The sequence below is a fragment of the Leptodactylus fuscus genome, chromosome 6 (assembly GCF_031893055.1).
Source record: "Leptodactylus fuscus isolate aLepFus1 chromosome 6, aLepFus1.hap2, whole genome shotgun sequence".
NCBI lineage: Eukaryota > Metazoa > Chordata > Amphibia > Anura > Leptodactylidae > Leptodactylus > Leptodactylus fuscus.
In genome coordinates, this window is record NC_134270.1 from 73,069,208 (window position 1) to 73,083,726 (window position 14,519).

General features: G+C 44.3%; 1 protein-coding gene across 1 annotated transcript in view; it reads left to right on the forward strand.

Moving 5' to 3' along the window:
• LOC142210811 (uncharacterized) overlaps positions 1-14,138 on the forward strand; it is a 35,250-nt gene extending 21,112 nt beyond the window's left edge. Inside the window, exons 5-6 of the mRNA XM_075280250.1 lie at positions 13,080-13,116; positions 13,522-14,138. Of these exons, the coding sequence (XP_075136351.1) occupies positions 13,080-13,116; positions 13,522-13,558 (74 nt within the window). The 3' untranslated portion in view covers positions 13,559-14,138. The remainder of the gene's footprint in view (positions 1-13,079; positions 13,117-13,521) is intronic.
• The last annotated feature ends 381 nt before the right edge of the window (positions 14,139-14,519 follow it).

Genomic DNA, 14,519 nt, shown 5'->3' on the forward strand with positions numbered 1-14,519 from the left:
GTTTTGGGAAATTCATGGTGGAGGGAGCCTCTAACCAGCCCAGTTTGGACCAATTCATGGTGGAGGGAGCCTCTAAAAACCCCAGTTTGGACCAATTCATGGTGGAGGGAGCCTCTAAACAGCCCAGTTTGGGCAAATTCATGGTGGAGGGAGCCTCTAACCAGCAGAGTTGGTGGAAATCAGGGTGGAGGGAGCCTCTAACCAGCAGAGTTGGGGGAAATCAGGGTGGAGGGAGCCTAGTATTAGCAGAATTGTGCAACGCTTATGGTGGATGAGTATGAGGATGCGGAGGAATTGGAGAGGTTGAGTACAGACATGGAGTTTCATGTTGGGGTGCTTTACACAGGTGGGCACAAAAATGACGGCTCTACCCAGTGGTGGTTCATTTTTATCAAAGTGAGCCGGTCGGCACTCTCAGCTGACAGACGGGTGCGCTTGTCAGTGATGATGCCACCGGCTGCACTGAACACCCTCTCAGATAGGACGCTGGCGGCAGGACAGGACAGCACCTCCAAGGCATATAGGGCAAGTTCAAGCCACAGGTCCAACTTCGACACCCAATACGTGTAGGGCGCAGAGGGGTCGGAGAGGACAGGGCTGTGGTCGGAAAGGTATTCCCGCAACATGCGCCTATACTTCTCACGCCTGGTGACACTAGGACCCTCCGTGGCGGCACTTTGGCGAGGGGGTGCCATCAAGGTGTCCCAGACCTTAGACAGTGTGCCCCTCGTTTGTGTGGACCGGTGAGAACTTGGTTGCCTACTGGAGGAACTGCCCTCCCTGCCGCCAACGTCACATGCTGGAAACATCTCCATCATATTCTGCACCAATTGCCTGTGGCAAGCATTGATGCGATTGGCCCTCCCCTCTACCGGAATAAAAGACGAGATGTTGTTTTTATACCGGGGGTCAAGGATAGCAAAGATCCAGTACTGGTTGTCCTCCATGATTTTGACAATACGCTTGTCGGTTGTAAAGCACCCCAACATGAACTCAGCCATGTCTGCCACAGTGTTAGTTGGCATGACTCCTCTGGCCCCACCGGAAAGTTCAATCTCCATTTCCTCCTCATCCTCCATGTCTACCCATCCGCGCTGCAACAATGGGACGATTCGAAGTTGCCCGGAAGCCTCCTGTATCACCATCACATCATCGGACAACTCTTCTTCCTCCTCCTCCTCCTCCTCCTCCTCCATTAAACGCAGTGAAGCGGACAGATGTGTGGACCTACTCTCCAGCTGTGACGGATCGGATGCTATCCCTAACTCCTCTGTGTGATCTGAGTTATCCCTGATGTCAATCAGGGATTCTCTCAGAACACACAAGAGCGGGATTGTAAGGCTCACCATCGCATCCTCAGAGCTCACCCTCCTTGTGGACTCCTCAAAGACCCGTAGGATGTCACAAAGGTCTCTCATCCATGGCCACTCATGGATGTGAAACTGAGGCAGCTGACTTTGTGGCACCCTAGGGTTTTGTAGCTGGTATTCCATCAAAGGTCTCTGCTGCTCAACCACTCTATTCAACATCTGAAACGTTGAGTTCCAGCGTGTGGGGACGTCGCACAAAAGCCGGTGTTGTGGCACATGCAGGCGTTGCTGGAGAGATTTTAAGCTAGCAGCGGCTACTGTCGACTTGCGAAAGTGGGCGCACATGCGCCGCACTTTCACCAGTAGCTCTGGAACATTGGGGTAGCTCTTTAGGAAACGTTGCACCACTAGGTTGAAGACGTGGGCCAGGCATGGAACATGTTGGAGTCCGGCAAGCTCCAGAGCTGCTACCAGGTTCCGGCCGTTATCACAAACGACCATGCCTGGGCCCAGGTGCAGCGGCTCAAACCATATTGCCGTCTCATCGAGGAGGGCATCCCTCACCTCGGAGGCAGTGTGCTGTCTGTCCCCCAAGCTGATCAGCTTCAGCACAGCCTGCTGACGTCTACCAACGCCAGTGCTGCAACGTTTCCAACTCGTAGCTGGGGTCAATCTAACAGCGGAGGAGGAGGCGGTGGCGGAGGAGGAGGCGGTGGCGGAGGAGGAGGCGGTAGAGGAGGAGGAGGAGGGGGGTGTTCTTCTCGTGTCCCTGCCAGGAATGTTAGGCGGGGAGACGAGGTACACCGGGCCAGTTTGGGAAGCAGTCCCAGCCTCAACTACATTCACCCAGTGTGCCGTCAGTGAAATGTAGCGTCCCTGTCCGCATGCACTTGTCCACGCGTCGGTGGTCAAGTGGACCTTTGTGCAAAGCGCGGAACTAAGGGCCCGCCTGATGTTGAGTGACACGTGCTGGTGCAAGGCGGGGACGGCACACCGGGAGAAGTAGTGACGGCTAGGGACGGCATAGCGAGGTGCCGCAGTTGCCATCAGGTCCAGGAAGGCGGGAGTTTCAACAAGCCGGAACGCCAACATCTCCTGGGCCAGCAGTTTAGCGATGTTGGCGTTCAAGGCTTGCGCGTGTGGGTGGTTAGCAGTGTATTTCTGCCGCCGCTCCAATGTCTGAGAGATGGTGGGTTGTTGTAAAGAAACGCCTGATGGTGCCTTTGATGGTGCAGGAGAAGGAGATAAGACAGGACCAGGGGAGGATGAGGTAGAAGTCAACAAAGTGGCGGAGGCAGATGAAGTGGTGTCCTGGCTCGTCCTCTGGAGTGCATCGCCAGCACAGTCAGCAGTGGCAGTGGCAGAGGCAGAGGCAGAGGCAGTGGCAGTGGCGTGAACGGCAGGCGGCCTTTGTCCTGCCGTTGCTGCCTGCCACTGATTCCAGTGCTTGGATTCCAAATGACGGCGCATTGAAGTGGTGGACAGGTTGCTCTTCTCAGAGCCCCTAATCAATTTCGAGAGGCAAATTGTGCAGACAACACTATATCTGTCCTCGGCGCATTCCTTGAAAAAACTCCACACCTTCGAGAAACGTGCCCTCGAGGTGGGAGTTTTTCGGGGCTGGGTACGAACTGGAACATCTTGGGAGATTCCGGGTGTGGCCTGGCTTCGCCTAAGCTGCTGACCTCTGCCTCTGCCTCTAGCTACCCTTTTTGGTGCTGCACCTGCCTCAACATCCACACTACTTTCCCCGCTTGACATCCCCCCTGTCCAGGTCGGGTCAGTGTCCTCATCATCCACCACTTCCTCTTCCAACTCCTGTCTCATCTCCTCCTCCCGCACAATGCGCCGGTCAACTGGATGCCCTGACGGCAACTGCGTCACATCATCGTCGATGAGGGTGGGTTGCTGGTCATCCACCACCAAATCGAACGGAGATGGAGGAGACTCTAGTGTTTGAGCATCTGGACACAGATGCTCCTCTGTTAGGTTCGTGGAATCGTGACGTGGAGAGGCAGGTTGAGGGACAATGAAAGGAGCGGAGAACAGCTCTGGGGAGCAGGGACAGTTTGGGTTATTGTTCTGTAAAGCTTCGGAATTTTGGGAGGAAGGAAGACAAGACTGTTGGGTAATAGGAGGAGAGGAGGCAGAGTCTGACTGGCTGCTGGACAATGTGCTGTAAGCGTTCTCTGACAGCCATTGCAAGACCTGTTCCTGGTTCTCGGGCCTACTAAGGTTTGTACCCTGCAGTTTAGTTAATGTGGCAAGCAACCCTGGCACTGTGGAGTGGCGCAATGCTTGCTGCCCCACAGGAGTAGGCACGGGACGCCCTGTGGCTTCACTGCTACCTTGCTCCCCAGAACCATTCCCCCGACCTCGCCCACGGCCTCGTCCACGTCCCTTTCCGGGAGCCTTGCGCATTTTGAATTCCTAGTTAGAAATTGGCACTGTATACCAGTAGTAAAAATTGTGGGTGCACGTAACCCCAATATATTCTTTGAATTCCCAGTCAGAAACTGGCACTATATGGCAGTAGCAAGAAATGAGGGTATTTGTATTCCCAATATACTCTTTGAATTCCCAGTCAGACAATGGCACTGTATACCAGTAGTAAAAATTGTGGGTGCACGTAACCCCAATATATTCTTTGAATTCCCAGTCAGAAACTGGCACTATATGGCAGTAGCAAGAAATGAGGGTATTTGTATTCCCAATATACTCTTTGAATTCCCAGTCAGACAATGGCACTGTATACCAGTAGTAAAAATTGTGGGTGCACGTAACCCCAATATATTCTTTGAATTACCAGTCAGAAACTGGCACTATATGGCAGTAGCAAGAAATGAGGGTATTTATAACCCCAATATATTCTTTGAATTCCCAGTCAGACAATGGCACTGTATACCAGTAGTAAAAATTGTGGGTGCACGTAACCCCAATATATTCTTTGAATTCCCAGTCAGAAACTGGCACTATATGGCAGTAGCAAGAAATGAGGGTATTTGTATTCCCAATATACTCTTTGAATTCCCAGTCAGACAATGGCACTGTATACCAGTAGTAAAAATTGTGGGTGCACGTAACCCCAATATATTCTTTGAATTACCAGTCAGAAACTGGCACTATATGGCAGTAGCAAGAAATGAGGGTATTTGTATTCCCAATATATTCTTTGAATTCCCAGTCAGACAATGGCACTGTATACCAGTAGTAAAAATTGTGGGTGCACGTAACCCCAATATATTCTTTGAATTCCCAGTCAGAAACTGGCACTATATGGCAGTAGCAAGAAATGAGGGTATTTGTATTCCCAATATACTCTTTGAATTCCCAGTCAGACAATGGCACTGTATACCAGTAGTAAAAATTGTGGGTGCACGTAACCCCAATATATTCTTTGAATTCCCAGTCAGACACTGGCACTATATGGCAGTAGCAAGAAATGAGGGTATTTGTATTCCCAATATATTCTTTGAATTCCCAGTCAGACAATGGCACTGTATACCAGTAGTAAAAATTGTGGGTGCACGTAACCCCAATATATTCTTTGAATTACCAGTCAGAAACTGGCACTATATGGCAGTAGCAAGAAATGAGGGTATTTGTATTCCCAATATATTCTTTGAATTCCCAGTCAGACAATGGCACTGTATACCAGTAGTAAAAATTGTGGGTGCACGTAACCCCAATATATTCTTTGAATTCCCAGTCAGAAACTGGCACTATGTGGCAGTAGCAAGAAATGAGGGTATTTGTATTCCCAATATACTCTTTGAATTCCCAGTCAGACAATGGCACTGTATACCAGTAGTAAAAATTGTGGGTGCACGTAACCCCAATATATTCTTTGAATTACCAGTCAGAAACTGGCACTATATGGCAGTAGCAAGAAATGAGGGTATTTGTATTCCCAATATATTCTTTGAATTCCCAGTCAGACAATGGCACTGTATACCAGTAGTAAAAATTGTGGGTGCACGTAACCCCAATATATTCTTTGAATTCCCAGTCAGAAACTGGCACTATATGGCAGTAGCAAGAAATGAGGGTATTTGTATTCCCAATATACTCTTTGAATTCCCAGTCAGACAATGGCACTGTATACCAGTAGTAAAAATTGTGGGTGCACGTAACCCCAATATATTCTTTGAATTACCAGTCAGAAACTGGCACTATATGGCAGTAGCAAGAAATGAGGGTATTTATAACCCCAATATATTCTTTGAATTCCCAGTCAGACAATGGCACTGTATACCAGTAGTAAAAATTGTGGGTGCACGTAACCCCAATATATTCTTTGAATTCCCAGTCAGAAACTGGCACTATATGGCAGTAGCAAGAAATGAGGGTATTTGTATTCCCAATATACTCTTTGAATTCCCAGTCAGACAATGGCACTGTATACCAGTAGTAAAAATTGTGGGTGCACGTAACCCCAATATATTCTTTGAATTACCAGTCAGAAACTGGCACTATATGGCAGTAGCAAGAAATGAGGGTATTTATAACCCCAATATATTCTTTGAATTCCCAGTCAGACAATGGCACTGTATACCAGTAGTAAAAATTGTGGGTGCACGTAACCCCAATATATTCTTTGAATTCCCAGTCAGAAACTGGCACTATATGGCAGTAGCAAGAAATGAGGGTATTTGTATTCCCAATATACTCTTTGAATTCCCAGTCAGACAATGGCACTGTATACCAGTAGTAAAAATTGTGGGTGCACGTAACCCCAATATATTCTTTGAATTACCAGTCAGAAACTGGCACTATATGGCAGTAGCAAGAAATGAGGGTATTTATAACCCCAATATATTCTTTGAATTCCCAGTCAGACAATGGCACTGTATACCAGTAGTAAAAATTGTGGGTGCACGTAACCCCAATATATTCTTTGAATTCCCAGTCAGAAACTGGCACTATATGGCAGTAGCAAGAAATGAGGGTATTTGTATTCCCAATATACTCTTTGAATTCCCAGTCAGACAATGGCACTGTATACCAGTAGTAAAAATTGTGGGTGCACGTAACCCCAATATATTCTTTGAATTCCCAGTCAGAAACTGGCACTATATGGCAGTAGCAAGAAATGAGGGTATTTGTATTCCCAATATACTCTTTGAATTCCCAGTCAGACAATGGCACTGTATACCAGTAGTAAAAATTGTGGGTGCACGTAACCCCAATATATTCTTTGAATTACCAGTCAGAAACTGGCACTATATGGCAGTAGCAAGAAATGAGGGTATTTATAACCCCAATATATTCTTTGAATTCCCAGTCAGACAATGGCACTGTATACCAGTAGTAAAAATTGTGGGTGCACGTAACCCCAATATATTCTTTGAATTCCCAGTCAGAAACTGGCACTATATGGCAGTAGCAAGAAATGAGGGTATTTGTATTCCCAATATACTCTTTGAATTCCCAGTCAGACAATGGCACTGTATACCAGTAGTAAAAATTGTGGGTGCACGTAACCCCAATATATTCTTTGAATTCCCAGTCAGAAACTGGCACTATATGGCAGTAGCAAGAAATGAGGGTATTTGTATTCCCAATATATTCTTTGAATTCCCAGTCAGACAATGGCACTGTATACCAGTAGTAAAAATTGTGGGTGCACGTAACCCCAATATATTCTTTGAATTCCCAGTCAGAAACTGGCACTATATGGCAGTAGCAAGAAATGAGGGTATTTGTATTCCCAATATACTCTTTGAATTCCCAGTCAGACAATGGCACTGTATACCAGTAGTAAAAATTGTGGGTGCACGTAACCCCAATATATTCTTTGAATTACCAGTCAGAAACTGGCACTATATGGCAGTAGCAAGAAATGAGGGTATTTATAACCCCAATATATTCTTTGAATTCCCAGTCAGACAATGGCACTGTATACCAGTAGTAAAAATTGTGGGTGCACGTAACCCCAATATATTCTTTGAATTCCCAGTCAGAAACTGGCACTATATGGCAGTAGCAAGAAATGAGGGTATTTGTATTCCCAATATACTCTTTGAATTCCCAGTCAGACAATGGCACTGTATACCAGTAGTAAAAATTGTGGGTGCACGTAACCCCAATATATTCTTTGAATTACCAGTCAGAAACTGGCACTATATGGCAGTAGCAAGAAATGAGGGTATTTGTATTCCCAATATATTCTTTGAATTCCCAGTCAGACAATGGCACTGTATACCAGTAGTAAAAATTGTGGGTGCACGTAACCCCAATATATTCTTTGAATTCCCAGTCAGAAACTGGCACTATATGGCAGTAGCAAGAAATGAGGGTATTTGTATTCCCAATATACTCTTTGAATTCCCAGTCAGACAATGGCACTGTATACCAGTAGTAAAAATTGTGGGTGCACGTAACCCCAATATATTCTTTGAATTCCCAGTCAGACACTGGCACTATATGGCAGTAGCAAGAAATGAGGGTATTTGTATTCCCAATATATTCTTTGAATTCCCAGTCAGACAATGGCACTGTATACCAGTAGTAAAAATTGTGGGTGCACGTAACCCCAATATATTCTTTGAATTACCAGTCAGAAACTGGCACTATATGGCAGTAGCAAGAAATGAGGGTATTTGTATTCCCAATATATTCTTTGAATTCCCAGTCAGACAATGGCACTGTATACCAGTAGTAAAAATTGTGGGTGTATATAGCCCCAATTCTATTGCTAGGGGACTTGCAGGGTATTTCTGGGGTGAAGGGGGGGGGGCACACCGTTGGAACGGGTATCGGGGTATATATCGGGTATACGGGAATACACTGACAGTGTATTCCATTCAGGATCCTGGGAAAGCTGGGTTGCGGCGATTGAGCCCGTCAGTGCCACGTTACACTGACAAGCTTCTCCCTGGAATTTAGCTCTTACAAGAGCTGTTGGTTGTCTTCTCCTTCCTATCCTAGCCTGTCCCTGCCTACCCAGAATCTAAGCCCTAGCTAGCTGGACGGAAACCTCCGTCCTCGGTGAATTGCAAGCTCAGAATGACGCGAAGCTGGGCGTCGCTGTTCTTTTAAATTAGAGGTCACATGTTTTCGGCAGCCAATGGGTTTTGCCTACTTTTTTCAACGTCACCGGTGTCGTAGTTCCTGTCCCACCTACCCAGCGCTGTTATTGGAGCAAAAAAGGCGCCAGGGAAGGTGGGAGGGGAATCGAGTAATGGCGCACTTTACCACGCGGTGTTCGATTCGATTCGAACATGCCGAACAGCCTAATATCCGATCGAACATGAGTTCGATAGAACACTGTTCGCTCATCTCTAATAATAGCAAGTGAATTGAGGGGGTGCACAAAATAATGTCCGGAATAATAATAATAATAATAATAATAATAATAATAATAATACATTTTATTTATATAGCGCCAACATATTCCATCAGATGGAATAGGTGTATAAACATGTAAAAAGACAAATCAATCCCTAGAAAGGAGGCTGAAGATTATATATAAAAGTAATAGTTTACAGATAAAGCAACAATAGTATATCTAGCTGCAGGTCTTAAAAACTTTGATAGTATAAAGAGAATAAGGCTACATTCATACCTGCCTTTATTATACGTTAGGCGTTTCCATCCCCGAATCCATTCAATAAATGCTGAGAGAAAAGTTCTGCAAGTAGAACTTCTCTTTCCGCATTTTCTGGGCTGAAACCCCCATTATTTTGTGTACCCCTCGATTCACTTGCTATCATGTTTTCTGTCAAATTTATGTATTTAAAATAAACTTTAATAAATCTCAACAAAAAATGTATGTTTTTTACATTTTCGTGAACTTTCTTTATCGTTTTCATTTATGACGAAAGCACAAACCTAAATCCTCACGTCGCAGGCTGCAGCTATAAAGTGCTGCAGGAAGAACTGCTGCAGGTTTCCTCTGTGGACTTCCCTTATATCTATGAGGGAACCACTGCCGTTTCCTTAGGTACAATTGGCATGCTGCGATTTCCAAAACTGCAATGGTTTTGGAAATTGCAGTGTTTCTGCAAGGTGTGGATTTAATTTGCTAGAATTCCATCCACTTTGCATTGACTGCAAAATGCCCCGGGGACGCCTGCCTAAATGAGGCAAACCCTCTGCTGGGGTGGCTGAAAGTTGTCACAAACATATTGGCTTTAGGTAAAAAAAAAAAAACGTAGCAAAATCTGCAACAAACAAAAGCTGCATTTCCGCAACATTGGGCCTAAACCTACATGTGTTTTAATTTCTTACATTGGTCATGAGCTGCTGCATGTTGTGAGTGTGCCTGTAGGTGGTGCTAACAGCTATGTTATAAGGCGTAATCTACACACAACGACTGGAAAGTTCTAAATATACATATCCTACTAATATTATAAATGTGAAAGTTTGGATGTTTGGATGTTTGTTCTTCAATCACACAAAAACAGCTGAATGGATGTGAATGAAATTTGGCTACATTTTTATCCTGGTATATGACACGGTTTCATGACTTGTTATGAATTTATCTTCACATACTATATTACACTGCTCCTGCAGCAGCTTATCTCAACCAGGGCTGTTATTTCTCTGTGTAAACACATGCTAACCCTCAGTGTACCTACATTTGCATATTATCTGATCTGCTCCAGGCAATGCTGACACACTGACATGGGCAAACACTTTTAATCCAAATTGGCAGTTTGTCAATTTTAAACATGCCTGGAAAAATAAAATCTAATTTGACGCCAATAACACATGCATTATATGGCATCACAGTGAGCTGCTGAGATGCCGTAACAATTACAGGCATGGTGTGAAGAACAACTTCAGTGCCAGGCCAGCTTGAGAGTTGCCGAAAACACAGAGCATGCGGATCATCAAGCCAACAACACGCTCATTATATGGCTTCCCAGCGAGCTGCTGAGATGCCTGAACAATCATGGTTACAGCGCCAGGAATGAGTTCAGTGGCAGGCCAGCTTGACAGCTGCTGAAATGCCGGAGCAGGTGGATCACCAACGCCAACATGCTCATTATATGGTGTCCCAGTGAGCTGCTGAGGTGCCAGAACAATCACAGGCACAGTGCGAGGAACAAGTTCAGCAGCAGGACTGCTTAAGAGCTGTCAAAACGCCGCAGCAAGCAAACCATCGACGGCAGCCACTTGCTGAATATAGGCGGATCATAGAGCCAACAACCAGCAGACGAAGTCACGGGCAGAGGCTAGTGATATATAAACTAATCGTATATAATATTTACTCTATAGTAATGATAATTCCATGTACATGAAGACAATGTAGATGCTTATACTATGTCTTTATCATAGGTCTTAATTTATGTGAAGGCATATTAAGGGAATCAGTATAAGACAGTCATCTTTAGGGCCCTAAAGTAACTCATTTACACATTCTTAAAATATCACATAATAAATATCAACATAATATTTTGTCAGTAGTAGCCTGCTGCCTAGCCATTGCCTCTATTTGTTTCTGGCCTGGGGTCCTGTCAGTAGGCCGCTGCCTGACTCTTAGCTTGAACTAGGACCTATGTAGCTCTATGAGTTGGGAACAAGAGGCTGCCAGATGATTGGTGACTGGGCCCCTGAACTGTGATTGAGAAGTTGGGGCCCAGGAGTAAGGATACTGGTTGACCTGACTCTGCATCTAGATATCATCTAAGCCGCCAGTGTAGCCACATTATATAACAATAAATAGGTAGTTTCTTAATAGACCCAGTTTATTATACTGATACATAACCTGGTTTAGAATCTGTACAATGAGTATCTGTATGAAGAACAATAAGTGTGCTGTGCCATGCCAGGTTGAGTCAGGGGCCTATCTTACTCTTGGGCCCATTTGTTTCACTAATGGGTCAGAGCGAACCTCAAGGGAATTGCTTAAACATCAGTTTCAAAGATAAAGTTTATATCAGAATCACTTCCTTGAGTGAGTATTGTCAGAGCGGAGGAGACAACATACGCATACCCACTTTCCATTACTGCAAGCTAGAGATACTGAAACAAGTTATAAATGTCATTGACCATCCATATGGCTCCAAGAACATGAGACATTAGATGTAATATACTGCCCTCAGATGGTCACCATTGCTCTGTTTTGACCACACAAATCTTTTGGCTTTATTATGGTCATGTGCATGACACTTTGCATGTTAGTCAGGAGGGGTACTATGCGTTCATAAGGCTCCTTGAATACGCAGTATTTTGGCCACAGCAAAAAGCGCAGTGTAATACTGTACCTGCAAAGTGGGATACAGCGATTTCAAAAACTGTTGCGATTTTGTAAATCACAGCATGTGAATTATATCTATACCTAATTCTGGCATTTTCTGTATAGGTATTAGGGACAGAAAATCCTCAAAGTTTTCTTCTGTGGACTTTGTGTCTCTCTTATACCTATATTGAAAACACCAGAATTTCTGTAGGTATAATTGACATGTTGCGATTTACAAAAACAAGAAAGTGAAATGCACGGAGCCATTGTCTTTTCCACAATGCTTTTTCAGATAAGTGTCAGATCTCTGGGGGCTCAACCACTAGGACCCCAAATGATCAGGGGATCAGAAGCCCCGCAACCTGCATGTGAAAGTAGCACCAGTACACTTGCCCACCCAGAGCTCCATTCAATTCTATGAGGTTTCTGGAGACTTAAAGGGGTTGTCCCATCACAAGGATCCTATCTATACTGCTTGTTAATGTGGATGTAAGACTTTTCCTAAATACACTGCTTCAGCAAAACTTCTTTGTTTGTCCACTATCTTACTTTATTCAATTCATTGTTGATACAGCCCTTGACTTATCTGCTCAAAAGTCAAGTGATGTATCTGCTGCTCTCAGGGGGAGGGAGGAGGGGCTAAGTGCACGGGAGCGAGCCTGTGTATCTAGCTATTCCTGTGTCTACACCACATGACCTAGGTCTTGCACTCATATAGGGGAGAGGAGCTGCTTTCATTTCTTCTGCTCTCCCATGGCAGAGACAGGCAGTCTCTGTATGTAACACAGAATGGAGCTGCTCCTGCCTGTACTTCATAGTCCAATATTGTGCATATAGTGTTTAAGGACCATTGATGACATCACAGGCCATTCAGCCGCCCCATAGGATCACGCTATGTGGTGGGTGGAGCTACATGCTAATTTGGGAGCGGAGCTAAATGGCAGGTTGCATGTGAAACCCCGCCCACCAAATGATGCAAGAAACCAGGAAGAAAGAAGATTTCACAGCAGTGAAGACTGGTGAGTATGAGACGTGGGAATACCCCTTTAAAGGGATTGTCCAAGCAAAAATGGATATCCCTATTGAGTTTTAAATCAGCCAGGGGCACATTCACCTTTCCCAGATGCTACGTCGTCCCCAGGCACCTCTTCCAGAGTTCCACTGAAACCACTAATTGGTCTCAGTGCTCATATGACCAATGAGGCCAATCAGCAGCTTCAATGGAACTCCAGAAGAGACCCATTCAGCAGAACTGGGAGGAGGACATCAGAGCATCGGGGACAGGTGAGTATGAATTTTTTTATTTTTTTCAATGCCTCCAGCCTATTTTAGAAGTTAAAAGGGTTGTCCATTTTTGCCTGGACAACCCCTTTAAGGTCCTAGAGGCTCCACAAAAGTGTTTCAAATGTCGGTCAAGCGAGCACTCTGGTGCTTCATTCACATGAAGGATTCATGGGGACCCCCAGTGATCTGACATGTATTCCCTATCCAGTAGACATTTGTCTTTAGTGATATGGTAAGCTAACATGGATATGTTCTAATGTGTAATATGTAACATGTATGATTGCACTATTTTCCAGGGAGCTACGTAGATGAACTCTCAGGAGCGCTGTATCAGTAAGTGATTCTTTCTTCATGTTGATTTTATAATAACATTGAGATCGAGTATAGTTTCATATTCTGATATCTGCTTCATATAACAAGTCCATGTTTAGTGCAGGTTGAGATATACAGGTTTAATAGTAGCAGTATAGAGATCATCCTCCAGAGACAAACAGCTGAGACTTAGTCCATTTTGGGAAGAAATCACTTATGATACTGGTGATAGATAGATAGATAGATAGATAGATAGATAGATAGATAGATAGATAGATAGATGATAGATAGATAGGAGATAGATAGATAGATAGATAGATAGATAGATAGATAGATAGATAGATAGATTGATTCCTGGTAGGTACTATTTCAAAGTACACCGGTCATGGCGCTTTTAATGGTTTTATCATATCTTTATTTCTACAGGACTGTCGCCAACATATTCGAAGCACAAGGGAATTAAAAGCTGAGCACTGGACTTCTCTTCATTGGGTAACATTTCTATAACACAATGACAATTGAAGCCACGGTTAATACATTACATGGTTGGTGGCAGTCACCGGTATTTGGGATGGTCATGCCTTTGACACTCTTCTGAATGGCAGCAAGACAGCCGTTGCACCACCCACCAGCACCATATTCCAATTCCCAAGATAATGAGTTCTACCTCCTGAACACTACTCTGAGACATAGCCTTCAAGGTGGCTCCTTCTAAAGAAATCATAGATATTGCCTATCCAAGAAGGAATCTTTCAAATATACTCATCTTAGTTTCACGATGCTGATGTCTCCAGGTTTCTTACAAGAAGTTCCACTACTACACAACCACAATCAAAAAAAGAGATGGGTCAAAATATGGATAATTTACGTCATTATACAAGACTCCTTAATATAATAGAACAAATATGTTATCTGCCGTGGGTCAAACATTATCCCTCCTTTTCCTTTTTGAAGAATGACAAACAAAGGAACATATATTTATTTATTTTGTGAAGTGTTACAAGTCTCAAATCCAACAATAAATGTATTTCTGGTCTCTTAAAGGGCGTTTTCAGTTATTTCTCCAGACCTTAAAGCTGGAGATTTCTTTAGGCTGGGGCCACACATAGCGTAAATACAGCATATTACAATACCTCCAAAGTGGATGGGATTCTGGCTAATACCATCCACACATTGTAGAAAAAATCCGCAAATCGCCGCATGCCAGTTATACCTACGGAAATGCTAGTATTTTCCGTATAGGTATAATAGGGACAGAAAGTCTGCAGAGGAAAACTCGGGAGGCTTTCTGTGAAACGCGCTGCGGAGAAAACCTCGGTCTTTTCCACAGCATTTATGGGCTAAGGCCGCACGTGTGTTTTTTTTTGTTGAAGATTTTGCAGCATTTTTTTTTACCCCAAAGTCAGGATTGGATTTAACAGAAG